We start from the raw sequence: 14997 nt of genomic DNA, 5'->3' as shown, positions 1-14997 counted from the left end.
CCTGTGTCTCCCAGCCTCCCTCTGCTCCCTCCCTTCAGGCTCCTTCATTTGAAGGCACCCAAATCACCTGTTCAGTCTGGTCTTCCTCCTTCAGGTGACCGGCTCATGCTGCCCTGGCTGAAATAGCTCTGCCACCACTCAGAACTGCTTCCAAGGGAAGCCCACCAATCATACCAGAAAACGAGTATCGCCACTTTTAATCACACATCATTTGGGGCCGAAAACTGTTTTACCCAGGTACACTATCTATGTCTTAGTCACCAGTCTTGGAGGAGGCCTCAGAGAGAATCCATCTTCTGCTAGAGGATACGGCCAAGACTCTAACAAGATCTGAAGCCTGTTAGGAGCAATGTCAATATTGCTGTTGTGATGTCAGAACTTCCTGAGGGGGCTCCCACGAGGACAGCACACGCTGGGACACACAGGTGCTGACACTGAATAGTCAAGCCCAGCAGCATTCTGTGAATATCAGGCTCCGACCCTGTCATGGCTGAACTCATCTCCTACCAGTTTGGGGAAACTGTCTCTGCAGATATAACCGGGTCGTTTCCATTGGTATCTTAACAATAGTCCCCTAAAATAAAAAGACACTGATCCTAGTGCTTCATTGCCTGACATGTGACAATGATGGAACAGGTTATCAATCATAACTTCAGTTACTTGCTTTAAATATTAACTTGGTCATGACTTGACTTCTTTCATTTCAATCTATCCAAAAAATGATGTGCAATCAAAAGTTTCAATACTCATTTTCTGGTACAATTAGTGGGCTCTCGTGGAAAGAAATTTTGAGTAATGGCAAAACTAGTTCAATAAGTGCAGTATGTTCTAAGACAGTAGTTTTCATTTGGGGATTCCTGTCACCTACTCATATAGTTTTTGTAATATCTGTGTCTAGCACCTACTCCAACCCTGCTGAATCTCGTTACTTGATAGTCTTGATATATCCCTACCATTTATGGTAAGAATATGCTCAGCATTCACAATACACTGCATGGTACATATGCTTGACATATTTGCAATACAGCATGTCTCTAGATAATTATGTTATATCAACATTTTTCCTGTATTCATCCTTTGTTTAAAGTTTTTATTTATTTATTTATTTATTTATAGACAGAGGGGAAGGGAAGGAGAAAGGAAGAGAAGCATCAATGTGGGGTTGCCACCCGCATGCCCCGTCCTGGGGACCTGGCCCATAACCCAGGTATGTGCCCTGACTGGGAATCGAACCAGCAATCCTCTGGTTTGCAGGCCAGCACTCAATCCGCTGAGCCGCACCAGCCAGGGCTATTCATACATTTTTACAAATAAGATATAATGTTTGCTGTCTTCTTTGAAAATAGCCTTTGTGATTCTGTTTGTAGGTATTTTATCTAACACTGTCTTGGATTAACTTTTATTTTGTTTTGCACACCATAGAAACCACCAAGTTTTCTTGTCAGGTGCATTATTCTTGTTGTAACTTTCATCAAGCCTTTCACATCTGAAATTATCAGTGATAAACTAACCACAGTCATCAGAGGTCTTTGGCCATCCACAGATACTCTTCTCAGCTTGTGTTACTTTGATGCTTCCCTAGAGGCTTCTGTAGCCTCAGAACTTTCCAGAACTGTGGCCAAGGGGCAGATGGGTTCATGAGACTACTAACGCCAGACCCAGGGGAACAAGAATTACGTGCCCAGGAATAAATGAATCTATGAGGGAGGATGGTAGTTTTTGTTTTGCAATATTGTTGATGTTATCTTAATGTTCTATTTTTTTAAATATTTTATTTATTTATTTATTTTTAGAGTGGGTAAGGGAGGGATAAAGAGAGAGAGGGAAACATCAATGTGTGGTTGCCTCTCATGTGCCCTCTCCTGAAGACCTGGCCTGCAACCCAGGCACATGCCCTGACTGAGAATCAAACTGGCGACCTTTAGTTGGCAGGCCAGCACTCAATCCCCTGAGCCGCACCAGCCAGGGTTTAATGGTCTATATTCTGGATAGATAAGGAATCCTTCTGTCTCTCCTCTTAAGCTTCTTACAAATCATAACAATGTGGTAGACTCTACTTTTGTAAGTTGAAAGGAAATGTTGGTAAATGATATTCTCTCTGCCTGACCCCTCCAGACGTTAAAAATTCTTGAATCTCTTTATGGCAACATAGTTATTTGCCTAGGCTCCATAAGAATCTGTGCTCCTTATTACCAGGGCATAATTGGAAACTGGTTACTCAACCGAGGCCTCCACTGGAGTGTGGGATTAAGAACAATGCTCATTTAATCAGGTGTGACCACATGCTTATACAGAACGAGGGCGGAGATTATGGAGATGAAGCGTATTTACAAAGCCCTCGTGGGAAACCTGGCCTGGCACTTGGCCTGGCACAGCCTGCCCAAGACAAGAAAAGCCTCCTAAAAGCAGTAATGCTCCTTACGGTGCTCATTTTATAAGTGTACGTTTATTTCTACGTAATTGTCAAGAGTGTCTATTTTTAGCCTCAGAGAGATTAATTTCCTCGCTGACTTCTCCACAATGTTGTTTACTACAAAAAGACACTGTGACAAATAATATCGTCTCCATCAATCAAGTGTCTGTCTTCCCAAAGGATAGTTGAAGGACTTTCCCCATGTGCACACATAAACACCTATAAACCCAAGCAACGCTGACAACACCAAAGGTCTTAGAAAGGCCCCATCAGCAAGTCTTACCACTTCTCCCGCCGAAACAGACCCCAGATCACCCACTTCTGCGCGGTTCTACCCCCAGCACCCCAGTCCAAGCCGCCGCCTCTCATCTGAACAACCATCACAGCTTGTGCCTCTTCGATCCATTCATCTCACAGTAGCCAAAATGAGTTTTGAAGAAGTAAGGTTCCTTTACCCCTCTGCTCAAAATGCTTACGGTGTCTCCATGGCCCCAAAGACAGGATCCAGGGCGCCACCCACCTGCCCCCGCTGTCTCCCTGGGCGCTGCCCCAGCGTGCAGGCCTCAACGCAGGCCTTAGGGCTCTCCAAGCCCTCTCCTGCCTCAGGGCCTTCCCACTGGCTCTTCCCTTTGCCGGCAACACTGTTCCCTCCACTCTCCAAGATGCAAGTGTCTGAGTGTCTCCACCAAGGAATGGACCTTACTACGAAGGCACCACCACTTCACTGTAATAACTCAGTCAACGTGACCCCGTTACCAAGTCCTACACCAAACTGTATCACCAAACAAAAAAAGACACAATTGCATGTAATAGCATTTAGCACTTGTTTTAAACTGTTTATAAAGTATATGAAATAGGTTGCATTTAAGTTGACCACAGCCAGCAAGGCACTTCAAAGGAAAGGTTTTTGCCTCTTCTATCCCGTTAACCAACTGTGGAGTCTGTATGTTGCCATTTGGGGAAGGCGTCAGTGCGAGGCCCGCAGGTGTTAGCCGAAGCCCTAGGACACCTCAGCGTCATTACCTGAAGACTGCTGGCATGAAACACACACGCCTCTGAGTCAAGCGCTTCCCTACAAGGTCGATTTGAGTTGTTTCTCCTACAGTGAGAATTGATTTGGGCTCAGGCACCACATCCCTCTTTAGAAATGAAGCTGGGTACAACAAACAAGCAAGCAGATGAATTAAGAAATCGATGAATCAAACAAATGTGTGCTTGCCTTGTATCTACAGAGAGTCCTGCATGGGATTGTCGACAGGTAAGGAAAGCAGTGGCCATTGCATTGCAGTGGGCGATCATCATTGGACGAATTCATGATATGAACTTTATTAGTACAATTTTTTTATGTCATAGACATAATTATACATCATCAAAGATGAAGCCGCACAGGTGGGGAGGGCGGGGGACTAATGAAATTTATCTTGTTCTTGAGTCTAGATTTTATTTTTCCCTCTTTATCAGACTAAAAAAGCAGAGTTTAATTTATCTTAAATAGAAAGATTAAAGTAGGAGGTATTATCATTATAAAATTAACTAATATAAGCTATATGAGAAGTCAATTCATAACAAAATTTCATAAACACAACCTGGGAACTCATGTTTTTACATATTTAATTAGCATACTTGAGATTATTGAATGCAACAATATTTCTTTTTTTTAAGATTTTATTTATTTTTAGACAGAGGGGAAGGGAAGGAGAAAGAGAGGAAGAAAAACATTGATGTGTGATTGCCTCTCACGCGCCGCTTACTGGGGACCTGGCCCGCAACCAGGCACATACCCTGACTGGGAATCGAACCATCAACCCTTTGGTTCACAGGCCAGCACTCAATGCATTGAGCCACACCAGCCAGGATTGATATTTCTTTTTAAAAGGTATTGTGAAACTTTCATTTATTTTATTTTATTTTTATTTTTATTGTATAACAAAGTATAATTAAGCAAAAATATGAAAAGTATTGTTTTAGAACATGTGTTACTAAAAACTTTGCATTATTTTTATGCATAAGAGTTCATCAGAATAAATGTATTATTAAAACCAGAGAGGGGAATGAAAGGGTAAAGCCAGCCGCGTTTGCTATTGTGGCGCCATCTGCTGAGGAGGCCAGTGGCCTTGTTAAACGTGGCTCCCATTTTACCCTTCTGAGCTTGCCCCCAGGGCTGGAAATTACTGGAAAGCAAGAACAGAATGAACCGCTCCCTACAGCCACAGGCAGAAGGTAACACTGGAACAAACTGCAGCCTCGTGTTACAGTGTCCCCAACAGCCCAGGGAACACACGACAGCAACCCCCGCCCTTTCAATCCCATTATAATCCAGTACGAGGCAAAGCCCCAACCCGTTAACGCCGGTGTATCTCTCCACACCATCCCCTCCCCTTTCTCAGAGAGTGAATAAAAACTTTATTCTCTAAGGAAAAAAAAAGGAATAGTAAAATCACGTTAATTCAAATGTCATCCTTTATTAAACAGACTTGGATGCCGATTTCTGTCTTATCACGACATGCATCGGGCCCCAGTGGGGCAGTAAACCTACCTTTGAGCCCGGCGGGGGAGCCAAACCCAGGAACGAATAAATAATATTCTCTTCTTTTGCAGAGAAGAAAGAGTCAAAATCCTTGAAGCAAAGAAAAAGAATGTTTAAACCCATTGCACATTCGTGAGCCAGGATAGTCATGTGAGTTGATCTCTTTTTTATTAGTCATTAATTTAGGCTATGCCAGTTTGCTCTGCCAAAGATGACTCATCTCTGAAGTTAAGGAATGTGTGAACTTTACATTTGTTTTTACACACTTTCATATGCCTGCTCCAGTGCAGTGAGAATTCACTCACACACGCACAAATTGTTCATGCTCAGGAAGTGCTGACGACACCCGGGTAGGTATACACAATCAAAGGCTTCTCCGAGAGTTTCACAGCCTTAGCTCCTTTCCTTACCAGTCGGCCCCCGGGCCTGGAGCTGATCCGCAGAGACTGAAACAGCACGGGCTTTCTCTGCTGTGATTGCAGTAGCTTCCGAGGGCCCAGACTCATCTCGGCCCTTCGGATACCAGGAGCCACAAGATCATGGAGGGCTCAGAGCAGAGGCTGTTTCGGCAAAATGGGGGGAACTGTGATCTAAAACCAAGCAGTCAATTGAAACCTGAGGCTTAGGGAAGCTCCACCCCGACCTCAGGCCCCAGCCAGGGGTCAGTTCTTCACTGGGGGTCCAGCCCTAAACCAACTCTCCAGTAGTGTAGTTGTTAACAGCGGAGAAGAGTTCCATTTTTTTTTTTAATCATTAAAACACAAAAGATCTTCCCCCAGACTACTTTACTACTGCCAATCTTTGTCACCAAGGCTGTGATGCAGTTGCAACAGTGTCTCAGGAAGGCTCACACAGAAACAGGAGCCTGTGTGGCCTTGCCTGAGCCAGACAACACTCAAACCAGCTCAGTTGTGTTACTGCGGACCCTATTCTTGGGCGTGTCAAGAAACTTAAAACCAAATACGGGCCACTTATAGTGCGGCATCTGAAAAGTGACCTAGAAGGCTTCAGACAACCCCTAAGTTAACTTCCAATTCTCAGGTTCTCAAGTCCTTTGAGTTTTTAAATGTTCCTTTTCAAAAATTGGATTTACTAAATAGAATCTGTAAACTCCGAAGAAGAAGTGATTTTATGGTGAAATGAACAATGTAATGTATCCAATAAAACCACTGTTGTAATCAGAACGTCCAGAACACTTTTTAAACTACTTAGCTACATTTACCCACTTCTATCTTGCATCCATAGTAAGGCTTGATGTCCGCAAATCATCCTTTATGAGAGCTGACCTCGTGTCTTTGTGGTGCACGTGTGTCCACGACCAGGTTGATTAGAATCCAGCTAAAGGCATATTTTGTTTGAACAAGCACCCTCAGTTTCAAATTAAAATAAGCAACCTAAAATGATCCCAAGAACTTCTGAATCATCATTTTATTGTTTCCATCATGTTGTAAATCTCAAATATTTCTTATTCACAATGGATCTACCATCCAGATATTGGTTCGTAGAAAAAGGTCATGACCTGAAAAATGTAAACAACTTCAAATGCTGCCTCAAAATTAACCTGCTTTAAACAATTTCTGAGAAACACACATGCAAGAAGAATCTTCCGCCCTGGCTGGTGTGGCTCAGTGGATTGAGAGCCAGTCGGCGAACCAAAGGGTCATCAGTTCGATTCTCGGTCAGGGCACATGCCTGGGTTGCGGGCCAGGTCCCCAGTAGGGGGCACACAAGAGGCAACCACACATCGATGTTTCTCTCCCTCTCTATCTCCCTCCCTTCCCCTCTGTCTAAAAATAAATAAATAAAATCCTTTTAGAAAAGAAGAAGAAGAAGTTTCCAAGAAACCAAAAGCTCACCCCGCAATACTGTTCCTCATTGAAGATCTGGGGAGGCAAAGGGATCCCGTTTTGAGGTTTTTTCTCTCCCGGAACATTCTCTCTCATCCACCGCCGGTTGTCTTCGTCTCCAGCTATATCTAATTCCTTGAAATCGATTTTGTTAGCTTCCAGAAAGCCCACTACTTCCTGCTGTTTTTTCCTAATCTGGTCAAAAGAAGAGAAAGGTAATTTTTAGACTGGTTTTTTAAAATGTTTTTGCTTACATTTACATAAATTAAATCCTTTCTCCAACTATACCATACAACACAAATAATTTTGCCAAGTATTTACACAAAGAAAACAAAATCACACCTCTCCGTTATAAAAAAAATAAGCAGAGTGATTACTTAAATTCTGAAATTTTAATCTCAACAATGTTTAAATCATGATATAACCAACTCAGGAAGACAAGGCATGTCCTCATCATAGCTTTTGTGCGAGGTCTTCAAAGTCCTTTTCTCTGCTCAGCTTAAATGCCAAAAAGTAAATAAGAACTGGTTAAGAAGAAAAATGATGATTGGGAGAAGAGAAAGAAGGAAAGAGAGAAAAGGCAATTGACTATGAAACTCAAGTACTAAGTATATCCACACTAAAATGCACTCAGTCACAGCTATGAAAATAGGAACATGAGTCACGCTGCACAAAGTAGTTCAGTAATGCAGGAAACTGAAAAACCCCCATGGAGGTTATTGTCAGCGGAGGAAAGACAGAGAAAGAATTGGGGGAAGCACGTAGCCGGTTCTCCCGGCTTCCACGAGAGTGCCGCAGGGAAACAGCTCTGTCCTCCCAGAGATTTCTCCTTTCCCTGCTCACGCTCAGCTCTGAAGGCCCCGCCTTTTCTCAGCCCGGGGTTCCTGTGAGTGACGGTATCTGCCAACGGCCACATCTCATGAAAGCGGCCATCTTTAAAGTTTAGAACTCCTTTCCAGAAAGAATTACAACAATTTTCTCTCTTCAGTCAAAGAACTCATTCCCGGAGATGCGCGAGGCCCCATTTTCCAAACACTGGTAAACAAGTCGCAGCAGTCTCTGGACCACAGACTTTAACAACCTCTAAGAGAAATTTCCAGAGTGATCAACTGAATGATCAAACAATACTTACTTATCAGCTCTCTACTCTGCACAAGACATTCATCTGAAGATGCCAAGCTCTTCATCTGAATAGATTTATAAGCCATTTATTTGGGTTAAAAAACTGTAAAGAACTCATTTACACAAATTAGATATATAACAAGCTAAAAATAATAAAGAAGCAAAATATGGTCTTTTTTCTTAAACTAAGATTAAAATTACAAATGAGTATTTCACATGAATATATCCAGATCTTAATTTTTTAAGTCTTCTGATTATTGTCTAATGATGAAATCAAGACATTAAAAATGGTTTTAAACCCAATTCCTTCCATAAAGATTAGTATGCAAGAAAAATTATTTTATTCATTTTTGCCAGTGAATGATTCTATCAATGACCTCAGTATAGAGTGTTTCTTTTTTTCTTTTTTTTTCCTTTGAGGCATCTTATTTGCATGTGTGTATTACATCCCTGGAGAAAGGACCCCAGGATTCCCCCTCCTGTGTGTGTTTCCGCCTGGCTCATGGTGCGCCATATGGCAGCACAGAAAGAAGGCAGAAAGGGCTCTTTCTTAATTAGAGGAAAACCAAGGCGCGCATGGGTGCTTAAGCTCTGGACTCAAATCACCACCAAAAATGAATTCCAGCCCTGGCTGGTGCGGCTCAAGTGGATTGAACGCCAGCCTGCGAACCAAAGGGTCTCAGGTTTGATTCCCAGTCAGGGCACAGGCCTGGGTTGCAGGCCAGGTTCTCAGTTGGGGGAGTATGAGAGGTAACCACACAAAAATGAATTCCATATAATTTGGTTTTGGTGGTGACTTGACTGTATATGTTATGTTAATTGCAAATATAATATAAACTAATATTAATTTTGTAATATAAAGTAAATTATACACAAATTACATATACATATATAAATGGTAATTGCACATTTACTTTTAATTAACATTTGTACCACCCACATAACAAGGATTTGCAAATAAAAACATTAGATTAATAAATTAAAGGTGGTTGTTAGCCATAATACAACACTTAAAATCAGTAAGGGTTGTGCCAAGGTATGTAGTTCAGTTTGGGGCAAGTGTGGGCAAAAAAATACAAATAAAAGTCTTCCAGAATGATATGGAATGATGGAATTTTCCTTGAGCTTCTGGCAACAGCATTCTTGCACTTTCCTGAGTGTCCCATCTGTCAGAACCACAGGAGCATCTGCATGTTTCCCCACCCGTGTGCCCGCCCCCGAGGCTGTGCTGGGGGAGACCTGGGTCTTCTGCCCTCCTCCAGGAAACTGGACTCCAGATCCCACAGCTTCACGGCTCAATTTCTGAACATTACAAAAATCCCAACAGACCTGATGACAGGTTGTTGGACTCAATGACTATCTTACTTAATTATGTTTTCCCTACATACCCTCCAACCTGTCCAAAATTATTGGCGCCACTTTATAAATTACTTATTCCTTTTGATATTTTCAGAGACAACTTTGCTATTTTGAAGAGTAGAAGTGTTTTCATGTTAGGCAGGTGTACCTTTGATTAAATATTCAGAAGGCAACATCCTCTACTCTGTCCAAAGCCCTGTCTCCCTTCCTTCTCAAATACCCCCGGGAGTCAAATCAACCTGGCCAAGGGCCACTGTCACCTGTCCAACATCACTGCCGTCTCTATTAGTCATCCCTCGGGACTCGAGGAGGGATGATAAAAGGGACTCCATTTCGTCCCATGGTTTCTGAATGCATGGGAAACCTCCCCAGTCCTGACAGGTTTCTTCTGTGAGAAAGTCAGATAGATGGAGAAGATGAGAGGGAAGACCTGTTTACTGTTACGTCTCACAGGACAAGCAATTGCATCTTCAGGAAGTCAGTGATTGCTGGGTGTGTGACATTGTGTAAAATGCTATTCTCAGCTCCTCACCCCAAGAAAGAGGAGAAAAGTTAAATGTGCCCCTCTGTACTTCCCACACACCAATAACTTAGATGGGGCCAAAGGTATAGGCCTTTGGCTGTGGGAGCCCTTGACCTTGAGCCCTTCCAGGGCTGGAGGGGGCTCTGAGGATGAGGCCAGAGGAGGGGAGAGGGGAGCAGGGAGTGCAGGAGCTCACTGGGCTGGCATGGCTGGCTTCGCCCACACCCTGCTGCCCGCCCTGAGCAGGGAGGCTCTCCCTTGCCCCTCTGCCCTTGATAGGTCTCTGTTGAAGAAGCTTCCCCGGAGCCTCGGTCAGAGCACAGCTCCTCCCCACGTGTTCTCCTGAGCTGACCTCCAGGAACAAGATCTCAGCTCCCAGGGGGCATCTCCTCTTCATGGCTTCAAGGGGAGGGGCATGCACAGCCCTCCGAGAAGTTCTCACCAGACATACCCCCCCTCCACTTTCCCCCCTCCAGGGCGCCATGGCCAATGGCGGTCCCGGGAAGGTGCAGCCCCTCTTGAGGATCTAGGGGTCCTTGGGGGTCTATGTCATTTAGAGGCTTTGGGCTGCAGCGTTGGCTCAGAGAGCTTCCTATCCTGTCACCTTTACTCTGACCGGAGTATTGTTCTCTGTCCTGAAGTCACCCGGCCACTGTCAGTCACACTGTTGTGTCAGAGTGATCTTTGGGACACTCGCCTGTTTATTGTCTTGTACAGTGAGGAGACTTTCCAACCGAGGTCACTGTAGTGTAGTAAAAAGCTCACTGTACTTGAGTGAGAGGTCACCTGCATTTCTACGCTGGCTCAGAAGGATGCTGTCCGAGCAGGTGCTCTGCTCGCCAGCCACCTCCTCTGCAGAAGGGACAGAGCGCGCCCTCCTCATGGGTCCTGCTGAGAACCCAGGAAGGGGATGTGTGGAAAAGATGCTGCACCCCAAGGTGAGCACCTGCTCCGTCAGACACCCAGCAGCAAGCCCACCTATGTCATTTACGTGTCTTGATCGCCATGCCGGCTATGTACTCTGATCCCCATTGTATAATAACAAAGCTCAGGTGCCAGTGAATGAAACAAGTTTCCAAGGCTTATACCCAGATCCATTGAATTCAAGAGCCACGTTTTCCCACTGTGTTTACACTCACTCAAGGCTGGAGAGAGAGCTGAGGAACCCAGGAGCCACCGTGAGGGTCTGTCCCAAAGACTGCGGTCCTGGGGCTGTGCGTGTTGGAATCGATGAGGACTATCCTCTCTCCCTTTGTCCCCCAGCCCGCTGTGACAGTGGCCTTCAGGAAGAGAGGAGGGTCACACAAGAGACACAGGCCTTCTCCCGGTGCCACGGTCTCTTCGCCCAAACCCCTCTGTGAAAACCCCACTTCAACGTCAACTGTTAAGGTAGAGCTGTAATACTTGTGTATATGTGTAATCCCTCATAAAGAGATCACAATTTGATTTTTCCTTTTACGTGTATTTCACTCATCCGACAAAGGCATGCTGCCTTTGCCGACTAGGTCATGGGCGAGAATTCGTTTTTAAAGTATGCAGGCTAAAGAAGTCAGGAGTAAAGACCAACACCACACGCACAGCCGGAGTCCTGGCATCTGCCCTGAGGTTCTCCTACAAAGAAGCTTCCAGAAAAAATGGCCCCACCCAGGAAAAATCATTTGCACTGACAACGCAGAAATAATCCATTCTTGTTCTTTAGGTAGGACCGAAGCTCTTCCATTTATGTGGCTTGGGACAATGCTTATGAAAAATAAGCATCATAGACTCAGATCTACTAATGTTAACTAATAATTATAATACAACTACAATAATATTGATTAATATTAACTAATAATTATAACTAATAGTTATAACAATTATAATATTAACTAACCCGAGCTAATACTTAGGACATTAACTAATAATTATCACATTTATGAATCACTGAGTAAGCACCTGACACCTCGCCAGGCACCCTGGCATGTCTTTTCCTAAGTCGTCCTGGCAACCTGTCAGGTGACTATCATTTGCATCCTCATTTCACAGAGAAGGACATTGAGGCTTGGCAAGGTGCAATAGCTTTTTCAAGGTCACACGGTTCCATGTGGCACGAAAACATTCACTTAGGGCACCAGAATTAACTTGGCTTTCCAAGATCCTGGAGTGAACGGTAGCCCTCCAGACGCTCCGAGGCTAAAACAAATCAAGCTCAAACTCCAGGACTCAAGTAATCCTTTAAAAATCCATTACTGTATTCACTGTCCCCAGAAGGATGCACGGGCCCTTCCGACCTGACCTACAGGATCTGCAGAAGACTGGCCGGTCAGTGGTAAAGCTCCCGGCGATGAACATCAACAGCACCTTTAAAGCCCACTACAACCACTTTCCTCAAAAATTATTTTTATCGAAACAATCCAAAAATGTGTGCTCATCGCAACACATTTCTGAGGTCCTCAACGATCGCGAAATATTTTGCAGACTTTTACCTTTGGGAATTTTCCTCATCTTTTTCTGTTAAAAGGTGTTCTAGAAACCCCTAGCCGCTTCCTGACCAGCAGGGCTCAGAGCGGAATCCCAGGCTCCCTTCTCGCGTTTCCCTCTCCCCCTCCCAGGACCCCGTGTGAATTGGGAATTGGGGGTGGGGGCGCTCAATAGCTGCCGCTGGGACGGCTCCCGCCCGCCAGCGGCTCACCTAGGCTGTCATGCCTGACTCAGTGACTGCTGAAACCCTAGCTGTCACCCGAGCCGGCCCAGGGCCTGGATATAAAAGGAAACAGCCCCCTCACTGGTCTCCAGCTCTCAGGATTAATTAAACTCCCTTCTCGCCACAGCCTCCCCAACTCCTGCTAAAATGCGGGTCCAAACGTCAGCACCAAAGCCTCGATCAGCCCTCCACCACCCCCGCCTCTGAAGGCGGGTCTCTGTGCCCAGGATGAAGGCTGGGGTTGGACGCGCGATGGGTGATTCCCAGCCCGCAAGGAAGCCAGACAAAGCGCTGCTTTGGGGGGCGGCTTCAAGCGCCTATTTTCGGTCCGAATGGATTCCTGGAGCATTTAAAACTGTGGCCTTAGGGATGTTTGTTCTTGTCACTGTGACATCATTTTCCTCAAATAATAGTATTACACTTTTGGTACGGTTACACCGCATACACAAGTAATTACACCCGGAGTCATTTTAGTCTTCTAGCTCCACATACTGTTAAACAATGTGTCGTTTCTTTGCAACTTTTATCTAAGTCCTGCAGAATGAATGGCAAAAGCACTCCAAAAAAAAAAAAAAAAAGCCTTTGATCCCGTAAGAGATGCAACACCACAGGACACAGATCGCTTGCTAAGAACTGTAGAATCAAACATGCCCCCTTCCTCCTGTCTCCTTTCACACCCCACTTCCGCACGTTATACGCCCCCTCAACGCCGTGAAAACACGCGGAAAGCAAGGGCACGCAGGCTCGCTGCAGAGGCACCGTGTACTTACACTCTCCTCCAGGAGGCATTTAAAGCCAGTGCTGGGCCACCCCCGCTCCCTTCCGAGAACACAGTCTAGGAAAACAGTCTAGGACGCAAGCCCACGCATTCCGTCAGACACCTACCGCTATGGACCCAGAAGATGTGGCAACAAACACTTTGATAACCATTTTGAGAGTCGGGCAGGGGACTCCCCCCAACACACCCCTGTGCAGGCACGCGGCGCCAGACAAATCCTGACAGCGACACAGCCCAGCGGGCGCCAGGCGGGGCTGGCGCGGCCCAGCGCTCCTCTGAGCTCCTGCCCCGCCTGCTCCAACTTAAGATCGGCCTCTCCCGGGAGCGGCCCAGGCATCTTGGGCTGTCCCTTCCATTGGCCCGGGAATATGTGGGAGCCTGTCCGGAAAACTTCTGATTGGCCGATAAAACAGTCCCTGGACCCTGTCCCTGACCACTTCAAATGCCCGACAACAGTCCCTAAAAGGCGAGGCTGCACCGCGCACCAATCAGAGCCCCGCGCAGAGATGCCTGCGGGAGGAGGGAGGGGGCGCTGCGGCGCGAGGCCACCGGGAGGAGGAGGCGCTCCGGGGGGCTGGGAAGGCGCCGCGCAAGCCAACCGCGCCTCGGAAAAGGCTGTGTTTGCAGGCTTCTGGCAAACAACGGGCAGGGTCGGAAGAGCCACCAAGGCCTTTAAAATAAATGAATGAATGAATGAATGAATGAATGAATAGCTGCTTCCTTCCTTTAAAATTTTCTGGCAGACTAAAAAGCAAACCAGCGAACTGTCGTACAATAGATTCCTTTACGAGTGGCCTGTGTCCACGTGCTCATTGACCACCTGTTTCCGTTTAAAAAACAGAAACTGACAGGTCGCGGGTGGGTAGAGTTTCTCTGCCCCGCCCCCCCCCCCCAGGAGCCCCAGAGACTCGGCTGGCCCATCAGTGCAAGGCTGTCAACAAGCAAACTGCCTCGCTAGGGTGGGGAAGGGGGAGGAGGGGCAGTAAGTGATCTGTTTGTCACAGGCTCTATCCGTCTTATTTATACAGAGAATTTGAGTTATGTTCAAAGTTGGAGGAATTCAAGATCTAGGAAGAAGCCCAAAGGCAAGCCGCCAACCCTGCTGGTGGGTTTCCACATCAAGATCAAAGGCGTCAGGGGCAAAGGCCCCGTGGGGGATATCCAGTCCTCTTGGAAAACCGAGTCTCTTAGTTTTGAAGTCCCCTGCTCCTGGTGGAGCAGGTGGAGCACTGGCGTCCTGGCTGGGGGAGGGACGCCAGGCTTATGCCCGGCCCCTCCCCCAGTGTCCCAGAAGCCTGGAGGCCTGGTCACCTCCCACCCTGACAGGTGTCCCTGGACCGTAGCTCAAACTCATTTACATCAGGACGAGGGCCTGAGATGATTCCACCTGAGTGTAACTCAGAGCCTCAACAGGCCCAGGAACTACTCCCCAAAGGAGGCCCTGGGCGGCGTTGGCGAATGGTGCCCCAAGGTGACGCCGCTCGCGTCGTAAATTTTATTTTAAAGAAAACCACTGACAGGGTCAGGCCAGTTTCCCAACCCGCCGGACTGCTCAGGACTCGGTTATCCCGGCTCTCTCCCACCGCCCACAATAGACCTCTGACCCCAGCCCGTGGTCAGCGTGACCTTCCTGCGCCTGGAAACAGCCAGGCCCTTTACCAACCCACTGTCCCGACTCACATCCTGAAGCTCTGAGGCAACCGCCCAGAAGAACAAGAGACTACACCCTCCCTCATTCCCCCACA

At 46.3% G+C, this 14997-nt stretch overlaps 1 protein-coding gene across 1 annotated transcript in view; it reads right to left on the bottom strand.

Annotated features, from left to right (window-relative positions):
* SH3BGR (SH3 domain binding glutamate rich protein) overlaps positions 1 to 13566 on the bottom strand; it is a 28895-nt gene extending 15329 nt beyond the window's left edge. The window contains exons 1-3 of the mRNA XM_054578471.1: positions 13360 to 13566; positions 6797 to 6982; positions 4950 to 5030 (exon numbers count right to left, since the gene is read on the bottom strand). Of these exons, the coding sequence (XP_054434446.1) occupies positions 4950 to 5030; positions 6797 to 6982; positions 13360 to 13404 (312 nt within the window). The 5' untranslated portion in view covers positions 13405 to 13566. The remainder of the gene's footprint in view (positions 1 to 4949; positions 5031 to 6796; positions 6983 to 13359) is intronic.
* Positions 13567 to 14997: the final 1431 nt, after the last annotated feature.

This window comes from Pteronotus mesoamericanus, unplaced genomic scaffold (assembly GCF_021234165.1).
Source record: "Pteronotus mesoamericanus isolate MK-2021 breed Mesoamerican mustached bat unplaced genomic scaffold, CSHL_Meso_final contig_116, whole genome shotgun sequence".
NCBI classification, from domain to species: Eukaryota; Metazoa; Chordata; class Mammalia; order Chiroptera; family Mormoopidae; genus Pteronotus; species Pteronotus mesoamericanus.
Note: the sequence above shows the minus strand (reverse complement) of the source record. Positions and strands in the feature narration are given on the sequence as shown.